Source organism: Protopterus annectens, chromosome 11.part0 (genome assembly GCF_019279795.1).
Source record: "Protopterus annectens isolate FY-2018-M chromosome 11.part0, PAN1.0, whole genome shotgun sequence".
NCBI classification, from domain to species: domain Eukaryota; kingdom Metazoa; phylum Chordata; order Ceratodontiformes; family Protopteridae; genus Protopterus; species Protopterus annectens.
The window spans coordinates 380066646-380082796 of record NC_056745.1 but is presented as its reverse complement, the minus strand read 5'-3'; the positions used below and the strand labels follow the sequence as shown (position 1 = coordinate 380082796).

The following is a 16151-nucleotide window of genomic DNA, read 5'->3' as shown; positions in this document are numbered from 1 at the left end:
TCAGAAAATGGTATTTTCACATTCTGCTATTCTCTCAATATCTTAAGTTAATAGTCCTGTACTACTATTTTAAAACGGTCTCTGATCATGCCACTCAGTCTCTCAGAGTACAAAATCTTAGGACAAAGGAAGTCAAAAATAATGGTGGGACAAAGGCCCAAACATAGGGACAGGACAGATTTTAAATATTGCTCCTGTAAACTTAAATATTTGCTAGAATAACAGGTTTTGCATTAGTATGCATTTTCTGAGGGATACAAAGTCTGAAATTCAAATGTCTGCCAATATTTATTATTACTTAGTGACTTCAATCTTCAAGTTGATATCCCACAATGCCACTGGAACAGATGGAGTTACATGATTGTGAGTGCAAATTTTATGTTAATTAGCATCACAGTTTTTGGCCACTTGTACCTACTTTTCATGGGCCTTTGTCTAGATTTTTTATGTTTCCAGGTTGAGAGGTATGGCCTATTCAACTGCACAGCAGACCTCAAACTCCATTCTATTTTCTTCAACAACTAGTGCATAATGTTCTTGGTCACTTGCTTTCACGTGGAAGAAGCCAGAAGCCATACTCTGAATCCTTCCAAAGTAAGGGGATAGTCCCTGAATCTTGCCTCCAACAAGGAATTTAATACTAGTGACTATGAAGGTAGTGTTTTAACAACAATACACACAATAAAAACAATCCAAACGATCAATGTGATGTACACTTACACTGCTATTTTGTTTTCATGTTCTTTGATTTTCTGTACAGTTATTTGTTTTTGCTTCTCCAACTCAAGATTAGATTTCTTCAGTTTATCTGTAAACACACTGAGAGAGTTATCCTGTTCAGCCACTATTTGCTCCAGCTCAACTAAGCGGGCCAAGTGCTTAGCGGTAGCAACTGGTACAGCTGGCTTCTTCATCAACTCCTGTGGAAATGATATTAAAATATATGTGTAAATCACTGCATATACTTAATAAAAAAAAGTATGAACAATAGCATTGTAAGAAAAAAAATGCAATTATCGCTTTTAAAAACCTCTCATTGGGCAAAATTTACCCAGGTTAGTAGCCTTGTATATCTGAGAGCTACAGCGGATATTATCGATTACATGTTCAGTACTTTCCATGTTTCTTCTTGAGATGTTGTACACTGCTACAGAATATTGCTGCCACAGCTGTTTCAGTTGCAAATACTCAAACTACTCAACAGCAATCTTGTACTTTATGATATGGCTAAAGCTATTCTTGCTGCTAAGTATAGCACCCTGAAGAAAACTCTGTAGCCTGGAAGTCAGTGGTACAAAACCCACTCACACATCCAACTACAGTAACTTCAAAGATAAAGTAGTCAGTCAGAAATCCACTTGGCCAAAAACACAACACCTGGTCTTCTACCAACCTCACAGTTATGCTTGATAAATCAGTACTGTCTAAACAGCATAAGCAAAAAATATGCTTGTGTGCATAGACTTTAGCAGTAAATGTTTAAATAATAAGAACAGTGCTTAGCAGTAAATGTTTAAATAATAAGAACAGTGTTACAGGATTATCAGTCAGATCACTTTTTTCACTATGTTGCACACCTCCCAAACCAAGACAATGCAGTTTTATATATCACTGTCAATGCCATTGAAGGCACCCTATATTTTTTCTTAAATGAGAATGAAAGTCTAAACCAATCTAAATAAAAACACATAAAAGCAATAAATGTATAACGCAACAAAATAAGTATTCATCTATAAACCTAAGTAAGTTAAATTATTTGCAAAATAATAATCAGTAAATATATAGTCATTAACTGGTATAGCATTAAATATTTGCAGACTACCACACCCAAAACATGCAAGAACAAGAGGATGGAGAATGAGAGTCTGTTCTGAAATGATAATGGTAATATTCAAACTTCTACAGTTATGGTGAGTATATTCAAACAACTGTAATATGTTCATCATAAGGGTCACTGACTCAGAAATTCATTATATGAATGGGGAGGGGCAAAGCTGCTTGTCCCTCAACACCCAGAAATGGGTGGATGATCTAAAATGTGTTTTGCAGGGCAGAAAAAAGCAAATCCTGCTCTCGCTCTGCCTGGAACCTGACTGTTGATGCTTAGAGAAATGTATGACTGGATGCCTAGGTGGCAGCCTCACAAACAGAAAGAACACATATTTTCAAAGATTGCTGTAGTTGTCACTACAGAGCTGTTAGAGTGAGCACTACTAGTCAGTGTTGTTCAAAATTTTTTTTTAGCAATAACCCGTGACTGCAGGATTTACTCTATGTTGGTATGATTTGATCACAAGGGTGAATCCCGGCTGATGAAATGAAGCCAACAGTTGGTAAATCCTGTGATCTCCACATCCAGGAGTGGGTTATTGCTATTATGCAATAACATTATTTAAGAAAGAAACTGCTCACCCTTTCTTAACTAATGTCTGTGTATAATGAAAATACAGGGTTCCTCAGTATTTTCCTTGTTTACTTATGTACTGCCCATGTATATAGGACTTACATTCCTACATGTGCAGAGTAAATCAGTTCCGTTCAGGAAAAGCAAAGGAGAAAAAAGGAATCTTTGTTACTATTGTTTTTTTCCCCCACTGCCATTATAACTTCTTAATGCAAGAAACCTGGACAAAGCCCAACATAATGGGTAGACAAAGGTCTAAAAATAGAGGATAGATTTTATTGCTCTTAATAAACTTAGAAGGTTGCTGGAATAAGAGGTTTTAAATTAACGTGCATTTTCTGAATGATATGAAGCCTAAACCTCAAATGTCTGTCGTTATTTAATGATTTCAATCCCCAATGGCTTGTCAAAAAAACTATATTTTTATGAGGAAAATACCAAAACTATGAGGTAGAAATCTGGAGTGTTGAGAGGTGCAAGAGCCTGTTTTAGGAAGGACAGAGCAGAAATACAAGAAAAATCTGGTAAATTTCTGTTTCTTTAGTTTTGCAGAACGCACCTGATTTTTCTTGTATTTTGCTCTGTCCTCCATGCATATGCCAGTAGAAAAGTCTGGCTGCTCAACAGTACTTCATTGGCTGGACTTTCTTCTGTTTGTATATGCTCAAGTTACAACAGGTATACTAATTAGGCTATCCAATCTGCATGCACATTTCTGAATGACAATAAGTCATTATTGTACAACTGACAATAAACATTAGTACAGTCATCCAATCACTAAACTAGGATCTATTTTGTAAGTATAGGACTCTGTTTTCCCATCAAATTGAAAAAAAAAAATAGCTTATCAGAATGTCTGAGATAGTACAGTTGTGTACACTTACCATAAATGTAGATGTTCGAGTGTATTCGCTGTTGCAGTCATTACATTTGGGTTATCTGCCTGTAGGTAGCCCTCAGCCGGCCTGAATACCAGAGTCTTGGATTCCTGCATCGGATGCTGTCTCTTCTTCCATGACGTCAGGTCGTCAGGGGTATAAAACATGCAGCCGATGCCATTACATCAGTTTTTCTTGTCCCAGATGTCAGGTGCCCCCACAATGGGAAGCAATTATATGTTATGGTACATTTCCATCAAAAAGAAAATACACCAGAAAGCTTAGATACACCAAACAAGAAGGAAAGGTAGAGCCAAGAGAAGTCAGGGGGCTGGAAGGAGGGTTACCAGGACTGCAACAGTGAATACACTCGAACATCTACAGTTATAGTAAGTGTACACAACTGTACTATGTTCTTCGTGTTTCACTGCAGCAGTCATTAGATTTGGGTTGATTACCAAAGCTAAGGAAGGGAGGAGGAAGTTAGAGAGCATTAGGACCAGCTATTAAGCCCTGCAAGACTGCTGTGGCAAAACCAGCTCTGGATTTAGAAAAAATAGGTATGTGGTAATGCTTGGTGAAGGTATGTACACAGCTCCAGGTAGCAGCTTCTAGGATGTCCCTGGTAGGGACTCCTCTGAGAAAGGCTGTAGAGGTAGATGCAGCCCTAGTGGAATGTGATCTTATCCCCTGTGGGGTAAGTTTTCCATGGTGCTTATAGCAGAAATGAATGCAATAGGCTATCCATTTAGAAATGGTTTGCTTTGGAATGGCCTTTCCCTCTGCCCCTGCAGCAAAGCCATCTAGCAGCTGTTCAGATTTTCTGAGAGGCTTAGTCCTGTCCAAATAAAATCTAAGTTGTCTGTACACATCCAAAGAGTGCAGTATTCGTTCTCCTTTGTTTTGTGGATGGGAAAAAGGTAGGCAAATGAATGGACTGATTTAGGAAAACTCTAGACACCACCTTGGGCATAAAGGAAGGACTGGTCCTGAGGGAAACCCTGTCTGCATGGAAGATAATGAAGGGCTCCACTGCCCTGAGGGCCCGTAATTCAGACACTTTTCTTGCTGTAGTGATGGCTAGAAGGAAGGCTGATTTCCAAGAAAGGAATTTCAACTCTGCAATAGCAGCTGGTTCAAATGGAGGGAAAGTGAGCTTTTCCAATACAAACTTAAGGTCCCAGGCTGGAATAGGGGCTCGCCTGGGGGGGTCTTACATTTTTGGCCCCTCTGAGGAATTGCTTTAGTAGGGGGTGAGAGAAGAGGGGTGGTTCAGTATTATAATGTGTTGAAATGGCAGAGGCATGAATTGTAATTGACGAGAAGGATAGGCCCTTGTGGAGCATTTCTGTTAAGTACTGAAGAATATGAGGTAAGCTGGGCACCGTTGTGCCCATCCCCTGTAACTGGCTCCAGGAACAGTATCTTTTCCACTTTTCAGCATAGGATTTTCTAGTACTAGGGCCTCCTTGCTTCCAGAATGGCATCTAGTACCTGCTTACTGAGGGATGCTACTGGAGAGCTCAAGGAATTAGCCAGGCTGCAAGATTCAGGGTTTGAAGCTGAGGGTGCAGAATCTGGCCCACCTGCTGGGACAGCAGGGAAGGTGTCTGAAGTAGGTGCCATGGCTCCAGCAGTATCATACTGCGCAAGAGGGGGTACCAATGCTGGCGTGGCCAGTCTGGTGCCATCAGTATTGCCCTTGGCTTGTCCTGTTTGATCTTTAGCAGAACCTTCGAGAGGAGAGGCAGAGGGGGAAAGGCATAAACCGAGAGGCTTTCCCAGGTAAAGGACAGGGCATCCACTTTTCAAGCTTGACTGTGGGGAGTCCCTGTGCAGAATTTGTCTACTTGGTAGTTCTGAGGGGAGGCAAACAGGTCTATCTCTGGAGTCCCCCATTTGTTCCTCAAGAGGTTGAATATTTTTGGTTCCAGTTTCCATTTGTGTGGGTACATAAGATTTCTGCTTAGGTTGTCTGCCAGTGAATTTAGTTTGCCTGGCAGGAATTGAGCTTGTAGGTGCATTTGGTAGCTCAAGGCTGTGTTCCACAGAGCCATGGCTAGTCTGCAGAGAGGGTACGAGTGGGTTCCACCCTGCTAGTTTATATACCACAAAACTGTGCTGTTGTCTGTCTTTACCAATAATTGTCCCGGAAGAATGTGGTCTTTGAAGGCTGTCAGGGAATTCTGTACAGCAAACATTTATTTTTGGTTGATATGCAGGTGCATCTGATTCGGGTTCCATTTGCCCTGAATGCACTGCCCTGCCAAGTGAGCCCCCCATGCATAGTCTGATGCGTCTGTTGTTAGGGTTTGGGTGGCAGGTGGTAGAGTGAAAGGGAACCCTTTGTTGTGGTAGCAGGCCTCTGCCCACCAAAGAAACTCTGTCTTTATACAAGGAATGATAGGAATCATTGATTCCAGGTCCTGAGAATGTTGGCACCATGAGCTTTTTAGATACCATTGTAGTTTCCTCATATGCAGTCTTGCATATGGAATTAGTAGAATGCAAGAGGCCATGAACCCTAGGGCTTGCAGATAGCTGGGTCTTTGTGGCCAGTAGTTTGAAGTAGGTTGTCAAATAAACTTGTTTCTCTGAAGTGAGGAAAGCCATCTGAGAAGTTGTGTTCAAGCTTGCTCTGAGGAATACAATCTGTTGGCAGCGTACTAGGTGAGATCTCTTTTTGTTTATGGTGTACCCCAGTGAGGTTAGAAGCTTCTTTATGAATGCCAGTTGTTTTAAAAGCAAGTCCTGGCTTTCTGCCTGAATCAGACAATCATCCAGGTATGGGTATATTTGAATATTTCTCTGCCTGCAAAATGCAATGGCTGGAGCTAGACACTTTGTGAAAACCCTGGGCACAGTAGATAAACCAAAGGGAAGTGCAGAGAGCTGATAGTGCATGGATCCTGCCCTGAAGCATAGGTATTTCCTGCAAGATTCCCTTATTGGAAAGTGCAGGTAAGCTTCCTTTAAGTCTAAGGTTGCCAACCAGGCATCTTTGCTAGCATAGGAAGCAGCTGTTGAAGTGTTAGCATTTTGAATTTTGGGATTACCAAAACGGTGTTTAGAATAGAGAGGTCCAGGATAGGATGGCTGGGTACCAGGAAAAGTCTTGAATAAAAACCTTGTCTCCTTTCTTCTGCTGGGATAGGTTGAATAGCCCTGATACTTAGAAGAGAGACAACCTGCTGGTGAGCCTCTGCCCACTGATTTGGGGGTAGGTCTGGCCAACCATTTGGGGTTGGTAGGGAGTGGAAGTGGAATCTGTATCCTTGGAAAACTATATTTAAAACCCATTTGTCCTGGGTAATGAGTTCCCAGTTTTTTTGCATGCAGAGTGAGCTTTCCTCCTAAGGGAGCAGGCAGTTGAGCAGGGCTTGGAAGGTTTAAGGTTAAGTCATTGTGACATTTTTCTGTAGGGGGGGTGTCTTACTACTTCCTGCTTTGGAAGTGGGAGCCCCCCACTACTTAGGCCTGCACGCAGCCTGAGACTGTAACCTAGGTGGTCTGCTGTTCCTGGGTTTGGACTGAGAAGGCCTGTAAGAGACTGGAAAGAACCAATTCTTTGAAGGCCAATGCCTACTAAATCTGGGAGGATGTACTTGCAGGAAATATTTAACAGTTTGCATAGATTAAGCTTTTTCCTCCATCTTTTTGAGGACTTCTTCTGCTTTGTTGCCAAACAGGCAGTCTTGGTTTAAGGAAGCATCCAGTAATTTAGCTTTAACAAGATCTGGCAAGTTTTGCTCCTTAAGCCAAGCATGCCTTCTAAGTACAGACCCAGTGACAGCAGCCCTGCAAGATGCTTCTAAAGAGTCAAAACCACATTACAAAGTATGTTTACCAACTTGTTCAGCAGAATGCATTAAATCCTGTAATTATTTGTGTTCAGCACAGTCAGGAATCAACATCATTTTCTGTAAGTATTTCCATAATATGCTGCTGGCACTTTAACATATGAAGCCCTAATGGCCAAAGTAGCAGAAGTGTATACACTCCTTGCCCCATCTGTCCAAGGCTCTAGAATCTCTATCAGAAGGGGTAGGATTTTTGGCAGCAGTAGCCTTAATGCCCTTTGGACCTTGGGAAATGGTCTCTGGATCTGCAGTAGGATTCTTGAAGAGGAACTAGTGAGAGTCAGGTACTCTGTAATACCTGTCAAGTTTTCTGGGAGCTGGAGGTAAAGTGTCTGGGGACAGGCTAGATTCCAAGAAAGCATCATCTACAATGTCCAGAACAGGAGGGGTAGCTAAAGGCCTGTGTTGAGGAAGGAGTAAGAATTCTCTAAGCCTCTTTTTTGAGTAAGAGTAATCCTGGCTTTCCCAGCGGAAATGTTCCCTAAGAGTGTGCAAGGTTTCCCCAAAAGAAAAATCTTCTGGAGGGGAAGCAGAGGGAATGGAATCCTCTGCATCAGAATCCTCATAGGTAGATAAAGGCAAATCCTGGTAATCAGAAGAAACAGAAATATCAGCATCCTGATCAGAAGAATCAGAAGCAAAATCAGTTCTAGGTCTCTTAGAGGGAGAAGGCTGACTTCCCCCATTAAAGTAATAAGGTCTTCAGCCATTCCGAGCATTTGCTTTTTAGGCATATGCACCTGACCATGTGGTTTGAACATCAGTTTTTTAGGCGTGGGTCGAGTTTTAGGCCTGGGTGAAGAAAATGGCATCAGTGTAAAATGCAAATCTGTAGGCTGGAATACACCCTCAGAAGCCGATGCCTGCACAGTGGCTCCGGACCCATCCAAGGTAGAGACATCCGCAGGTTCCATAGTCGAAGAAGCATCTCATGGCATACTGGACTCCGAATGGGTCTCAGTAGAGGCATGCGAATCTGAAGTAGCGGGTATCAGGGGCTGGGAAAGGGCCTCGCTGAGTACCGGCGGACTGGCGACTAGCTTAACGGAAGCGTCGTCGGCAGTTTTGGACATATGCGGTCTGTCTCTGTCTTTATCCTTACGTTTTTTTTCAGAATATCAGTAGTTGGATGGCTTACCGAAGCCATTTCTGGATAGTTATACCAAGTACCAAAAATAGACAGACGACAAATAATTCGGGGATTGAATAAGGCACAAAACCAACAGCGAGGGACATTGTGGTCTGGAACTAGGCAAGGAATGCAGTACAAATGAAAATCTTTATGAAGTATTTGCTTTCCACAGGTAAGACAATTGTTAACTTTCACTGACATCGGTTAAGCACAACAAAAAGGATCCCCAACGGAGTACTTAGCTTTTTTGAAGACTTCGGTTCTGAAACTCAAAAACGAAAATTTCAGGAGTCGGCCAACTGGCACTTGCGAACTGCTTCTGCTTCGGGCACCGTGCAGCAAGAAAGAATGATGTAATGGTGTCAACTGCATGTTTTATACCCCTAATAACCTGACGTCATGGAAGAAGAGACAGCATCTGATGCAGGAATACAAGACTCTGGTATTCAGGCCGGCTGAGGGCTACCTGCAGGCAGATAACCCAAATGTAATGACTGCAACAGTGAAACACGAAGAACATCCTCCTGTTAGGATGACACACTTGTCTAGATGCACAACTCTACCTGACTTCAGGATTAATAACTTTTGAAGATGGAGACAATAACATGCATGTTAGAAAAATGACCCATGGATGTCTGAATCATCAAGAAGCAATGTTAATTATGTTTTTTTTTGACAACAATGATTATGTTCTTTCACTTTAGCATGAGTTTTTTTCTGTCCATCCATAGTAATCAATATTTGTTTTTTTTTTACCTTTGTTCGATTTAAGAAAGTGAATACACCTGCTGAAAGAAATTTCACAGATCAATAACAATGGATTTGTTCAGAAAAAAGAAGTTATGTCTTACCGTAACATTCCATCTGTATTGTTGATCCTCGTTCAGTCATTACACATGGGTATCGGTTCCGAGCAAGGAACCGAGCCAGCCATTTTCCAAGCTCGCGTCAGCTTCAAACTCTCAAGCTAAACTCTTACCCACAATCCCCCTCTCCCTGTTACCTCAGATTGAGTTTGCAAGTCAAAGAAGGTAGAGGCTACCTCTGCTCAAATAACCTAAGAGAACCGGATGGTGAGATCCACTACAAACCACAGGAGAGGGAAGTAGGGAGGGTCGTAATGACTGAACGAGGATCAACAATACAGATGGAATGTTATGGTAAGACATAACTTTTTTATCTGATATTGTTAATCCTCGTTCATTCCTTACGCATGGGACAGAGTCCCAGATACCTCTATTCCTGGGAGGCTCTCATGGAAGGACATTCCTGAGTACCATAGAACTGAAAGATGCTCTTCCCCTGGAGGCCAAATCCAATTTGTAATGATTGATGAAGGTATGAGGCGTAGCCCAAGTTGCAGTTGCACAGATGTCATGTAAAGAAGCTCTGGCATGGAAGGCAGCAGAAGTTGCCACCGACCTTGTTGAATGAGCTTTCATGGTAGTAGGCAACGAGATATTACGTTGTGTATAAATAAAGGTCACACAGTCTTTCAACCATCTAGCTAATGTGACCTTAGCAACAGCAGATCCTAATCTAGGTCCAGAAAAGGCCAAAAATAACTGGTCAGATTTACGAAAGGGTTTAGTCCTGTTTAAGTAAAAACGGATTTGCCTGTGTATATCTAGGGTATGTAGGCAATACTCTCCTCTGTTTGAATGATTGGGAAAGAAAACTGGCAATTCAATGGCTTGATTAATGGACATTTCAGAGATCACTTTAGGCAGAAATGACGGATTAGTTCTTGGAGAGACTCTATCTCTATGAAAAATCAAGTATGGACTCGATACATTAAGCTTGAAGTTCAGAAATACGTCTGGCAGAAGTAATAATGACCAAAAACAAGGTTTTCCATGACAAATACTTGAGGTCGCAAGAAGAGGCTGGTTCAAAAGGTGACATTGTCAGAGTTTGTAGAACTAATGATAAATCCCATGGTTGAATAGGCTCTCTAAAAGGTGGCTTCAGATGATTCAAACCTTTTATAAAGGTCTTGCACAATTTATGAGACATGAGAGGAATCTTGGACACCCTCATGAAAATTAGAAATTGCAGCCAAATGAACTCTAATGGTAGAGGCCGATAGACCCGATTGAAACAGGTCGGCCAGATAGTCTAGTATTATCGACACTGGTGCTGAAAAGGGGTCTACTTGTTTATCTTTCAGCCAACAGGTAAATCTTTTCCACTTGCTCAGATAAGTAATTCTAGTGGAAGACTTATGAAAAGCAATGAGAATATCGCGTACTGGTAAAGAAAGATCATTCTGCCTGGCAATCAAGGGAATTGGAGTAGCCAAGCCATGAGCTTCAGGCTGTTAAAGTTGGGAAGAATCAGGTTCTGTGGGTGTGAGATCAACTCCGGGGTTGGATGGAGAATCCATGGTTGACCTAGTAGGTGAGGCCAAAGGAAGGGGAACCAAATCTGTCAAGGCCAATATGGTGCTATGAGGATCACCTTGCTCTTCAACCAACGAGCTTTCTTCAGAAACTGGGGAATGAGGGGAAAGGGTGGAAATGCGTAAAGAAGACCCGAGGGCCAATCGTGGACTAGAGCGTCTCTGCGTGACTGTCCCGGAGGGGGAATCAGGACGAAGTAGTTGCTGCATTTGTAGTTGGCCGGGGATGCAAAGAGGTCACAGCAAAGATGGCCCCAGCGGTGGAAGATCTCCGCCACTATCCAGGGATTCAGGGACCACTCATGAGGTTGAAAAATGCACCTGCTCTGTCTGCTATCACGTTGGAACTCCCAGAAATGTGCACTGCTAGAAGAAAACGGTTGGTAGCCATCGCTCATTGCCATATCCTCATGGCCTCTCGACAAAGGGGGTAAGATTTGGTTCCACCTTGCTTGTTGATGTACCAGACCACCGCCATATTGTCTGATTGAATCGCAATTGTCCCAGAAGGTAGCAGGGGATGGAATGCTTGCAACTCCAGAAGCACCGCCCTCAGCTCTAGAACATTTATATGCAGATGGGCCTCCAGTTCAGACCAAGTGCCTTGGACTGTCTGTCCCTGTCATAGCCCCCCCTACCCCATCAGGGAGGCATCCGTGTTCACTGTGGCCTTGGGTTGCTGGGGGAAGAAGGGGCGAGACCATTGTGAGAGATTGTGTGTCATCTACCAATTTAAATCCTGTTTGCACCTGTCGGTTACTTGAATCATGGCTGAAAGAGGAAGCTGAAAAGGATACCATTGGGTGAGCAGTAGCCATTGTAGAAGCCTCATGTGAAAGCTGGCCAGGGGAACAATGGTGATGGAGGCTGCCATGGAACCCAACAGCTGTAGAACTGAGTGAGCCGTGGATTTTTCCTTTGAAAGGATTGGAATTAATTGTTGCTTTATCCTTAGAATTCTGTGCTCTGGAATAGCAGCTCTGCAGTTTTTTTGTGTCCAAGATAACCTCTATGAATTCTGTTGACTGAGATGAGGTGAGATTGGATTTCTGCCAGTTTATGGTTATGCCCAGCCTTTGAGCAGCAAGGAGAGAGTATGCCAGGGCTTTTTCCAGTAGATGTCTGCTGGGGGCGGAAATGAGCCAGTCGTCTAGGTATGGAAAGACCTGGAATCCTTGAAGTCGCAAGTGAGCTGTGACAACTGCCATGCACTTTGTGAACACTCTGGGGGCTGTAGAGAGTCCGAAGGGCAGTACTCTGAACTGGTAGTGACTGGCTCCCGCATGGAAGCGCAAAAATCTTCTTGATGGCCTGTCCACCTTCATGTGGTAGTACGCATCTTGAAGATCTATAGAGCACATCCAATCGCCTTTTTCCAAAAGCGGGAGGATAGACTTATTGTGACCATCTGGAATTTTTGTACTCTTGCAAACTTGTTCAGTACACTGAGATCCAAAATTGGCCTCCAGTCCCCGTTTTTCTTTGGCACCAAAAATAGTCTTGAGTAGAATCCAGATCCTATCTGGTCTGGCGGGACTATTTGGATGACTCTCTTTCTTAGCAGCTTTTTTATCTCTAGTGCTGCTTCTTCCCTTTGACTGGGTGGAATGTCAGGAAGATTTTTTGAAGGGACGGGACAAAGATCGAAGGGGATATGATAACCTCTGGCTATAATCCTTTGTACCCAGGAATTGCTGATGATGGTTAGCCAGGCAGAAGGGTACAAGGGGAAACGTCCCCCAACCACCTCCAGAGGAAAGGAGTTGGGCCACTCTTTAGGAGCACTGGTAGGATTGACCAGGGAAAGAATCCCTGGAACCCTGGTTACATGGACCCCCTCTGCCCTGAAAGGAGCATCTCCCCCGTGAGTTTCCCCCTCTGCCTCTGGGAGAGAACTCGGCCTGTGTGTCATAGAAAGGACCCTGAGATTTCTTGAACCATATCTTCCCACTCTTTTGGTTTCGGGAGAAAGCACATTGAGGGGAAGAATAATGGACACATACAGCAGAAAGGGTCTTATCGTCCTGTTCACATCTGGCCAGTGTGCTTTTAACTTTGGGCCCAAACAACGAGGAGGCCTCAATGGGGGCATTAAGAAAAGAAGACTTAAAGGGTTCCGCGAAGTTGCAGAAGCGCATCCAGGTGTGTCTTCTCAAGACCGCAGCTGAACCCGCTGCTCAAGCTGCTCCTTCTGATGCGTGAGATATCAGTTGCATAGAGGAGTTAGATATAGATTCAATGGTGGACACTTTGTCACGGACCTCATCAGACACGGCACCAGCCAAGGTTTCAGAGAGCTGAGAAACCAGATCCTTTGAAGCCTGGTAAAATGTGCCATATAATTCAGGGACCTGATAGCAAAGGTCGCTGAAGCAAAGGTGCGCTTCCCTATCCTGTCCAGGGCCTGGGACTTGTTAGGTGGATGGACAGTCTGGCTTTCTTCTTCTGCCAGATCCTTTTCTGTTGCGACTGCCACCACCAAAGCATCCACAGAAAGACCTCTGGACCAATGGGGATCTGAAGCAGAAAGGGACAAGATCTTATCTGGCCTCCGGAGAATAGCTTTGACAGTATCAGGAGCCTTCCAAGCACGCTGCACGATGAGCCGGACAAGTTCATCGGCAGGTGGAGTAACCCAGGAGGTAGGGGGCTGGGCGTGAAAAGCCTGCAGGAACACATATTCCTCAGAGGTCGGATTAGAGGACTGCCAGTCACCTCAGAGGGTGACCGAGGGGATCCTTCTCCCTCATCGAAATCTGTGTCTTCGGTGAGGGACTCCTCTGTGGAGTCCATGTGATTCCTCTTACACAAACTTTTCCGGTGGACCTCCTCAGTGGGAGAAGCTGGAGAAGACAGCAGAAAATGGGATTCCTGAGGGAATATGTCCTGCGGTCCTTGCACCCGGTGTCTACTAGATGCGACTTGTGATACCAGTGTACCAGTGGAGGGCAGAGGTATAGACAGTCCAGTATCGCCAGCAGCAGCGAAAGCCTTCTACATCAGTTGGAAGGCTGGTCCACCCGAAGAGGAGTGTATGTCTAGGACAGGGGTCACCCCTCCCCTAAGGGCTCAGCCTGCTGACCCAGAGTCCCTGGATGGCTGTGGAGCAGCAAGCTATGCGTGTCACAGCTGACATCCTGGGTCATAGCAAAACTTTCCTGCCACGAAGGCAACTGCTGTTCCTTAGTGAGATCCATAAAGAGAACCGCAGAAGGGGAAGACTGTGCTATAGCCATAGACTTCAAAGGCAATGAGGGAGGAGAATAAGAAGGAGTCTTTGGAGATGGGTGATCACCTCCCAAAGAAGGATAGTTCCTGAGGGGGTGGGATACCTCTGGCCAAGAGTACCTAGTCCACAAGACGCAACACATCATGTTAGGAAAGGCTTCTAGTGGACCTCACGGAGACTGAGGGAGAAACAGGCCTGTCCACAGAAGAGGCAGACTTGGTGCCCATCTCATCTGACCGCACCGAGGACAACGGTGCCTAGAGAGACTGGACTACTGTTGTCTGCACCGAAAAAGTCATCGGTGCCGAGGTCATTGTCTGCACCGACACAGGGATCGGTGAAGAAGTGGTTGTCGGTGCCAAAGCTGGAACCGACAAAACTGGAGTCGACAATAAAGGCGTCGGTTCCGAGGAAGAAATCTGAATGGTCGGTGCCGATATAGTGGTAATGGTCTGAACTGAGGAGCCCCTCGGTGCTGATATATAGAAAGCTGCAGGAGAAGATGGAGCCGAAATCACTAATGGAGTCTAAGGCATCAATGCCAAAGGTCTAGGCACCAAAAGCACTGGGGCTGACTGAGAGAGCTCTGGAGCTGAAACTTTAGCCTTTTTAGGTTTTGGTTGGCGGGAGTCCCCAGCCGGGGATGAAGGCAAAGATTTATCCTTAGTAGGAACATCCAAGGTTTTCTTATGGGCTCTAGGAGGGGTTGTGTCCTCTGACCCAGAAATAGCCTTTGTAAAGGGAGATTTTAGAAGTCCCTTCAGTATCAGCTTGTTTTTCCTTTCCAACAAGGTTCTATTAGAAAAGTTCTCACAAATATTACAGGGTGGGTCAACAGACAAATGGGAAGCTCCCAAACAATAAACAGACAAGAGTGTGCGCAGTTTGTGTCCACAATCAGAACACCGCTTAAACCCTGGACTACCTTTCTTATCTGCCATGACAGCAAATTAATTAATAGCAATGGTACCAACAATGGTACAAGAGAGTACCTGAAGGTATGAGAGAAAAAGGGAAAAGGATTACCAATGATGGTAAAGAGAGAATACCTCACGGTAAAAGTGGTAAAGAATAAGCAGAAAAACATGAGGAAATTATGAACACTAGATGTGATAGGGTAAGAGACAATATAATATGAACTTTTCTGACAGAAAAGTAAACTGTAAAGCTATTAAACAACAATTGACTATACTTAGCTCAAGAGAAATAGCTTGACACGACCGAATGGCAATGCGGCAAATGAAATCTAAGGTAACAGGGAGAGGGGGACTGTGGGTAAGAGTTTAGCTCGAGAGTTTGAAGCTGACGTGAGCTTGGAAAATGGCCGGCTCGGTTCCAAGCTCGGAACCGATACCCATGCGTAAGGAATGAACGAGGATTAACGATATCAGATATTACCTTACCTTGTGGTAAAAATTGACAATGTTCAGAACTAAAAAAAGAGTTTACCAAAAAATATTACAACAGCTGTCAAGCTGATAGGGGAATATAAAATATATTGATAGAAATGATATAAAAATATAACTTAGTATAAAAGTAGACAAAGCAAATTTTACACTAGTGTAATATTGCAAAATCTGAGGAAATGAAAGTATAGTTGTTAAGAAAACTTACCATAACAGTAGATGTTTGAATTGAACACTAGCTATATGAATTATACTCGAATAAACCACAGGTAATACCCAGGTAGTTTAGCGATTTTAATTAACTAAAATTCACAATCCACACTACACAGTGTAGTGTGGATTATGAAATTTAGTTCATTAAAAGTTTTCTACTTGTCCCAGTGAGGTGTGTTTTTGTGACTATATGAATTATAGCCTGCCAAAGATATCACAGCCAACCAGCTTCCAAAACTTCAGGACACCTTCCATGCACCTAAACAGTTAATCAGCTCAAGCTATGCTGACTAAAAAGACAGGTTTGGGCATAAAGCCCGTCAGAGCTTTCATGCAAACAAAGAGAGGGTGTATAAGCCTTGAAGGGACAACGCTAAGAACAACAAAAAAGTGTCCACACCTTGACATAAACAACACACCAAAAATCAAGGGAGATGGAGGAAGAGAGCGGCTGCTGTAGCAATGCTCATTCAAACATCTACTGTTATAGTATGTCTACTTACACAGCTGTACCATGTTCATCACATTCATCATTGCTGCAGTAGCCTTAGCAATATGAGTAGGTTATCTTGGTTTACTACATTTAGGAGGTGGAAGGGGGAGGGTCCAGGAACCCCAGAAGAATGAT

At 43.6% G+C, this 16151-nt stretch overlaps 1 protein-coding gene across 1 annotated transcript in view; it reads right to left on the bottom strand.

The window, feature by feature from the left end:
- Positions 1-16151, bottom strand: part of CEP290 (centrosomal protein 290) — a 3346332-nt gene that overhangs the window by 843758 nt on the left and 2486423 nt on the right. The window contains exon 36 of the mRNA XM_044087863.1: positions 721-920. Coding sequence (XP_043943798.1) covers positions 721-920 — 200 coding nt within the window. The remainder of the gene's footprint in view (positions 1-720; positions 921-16151) is intronic.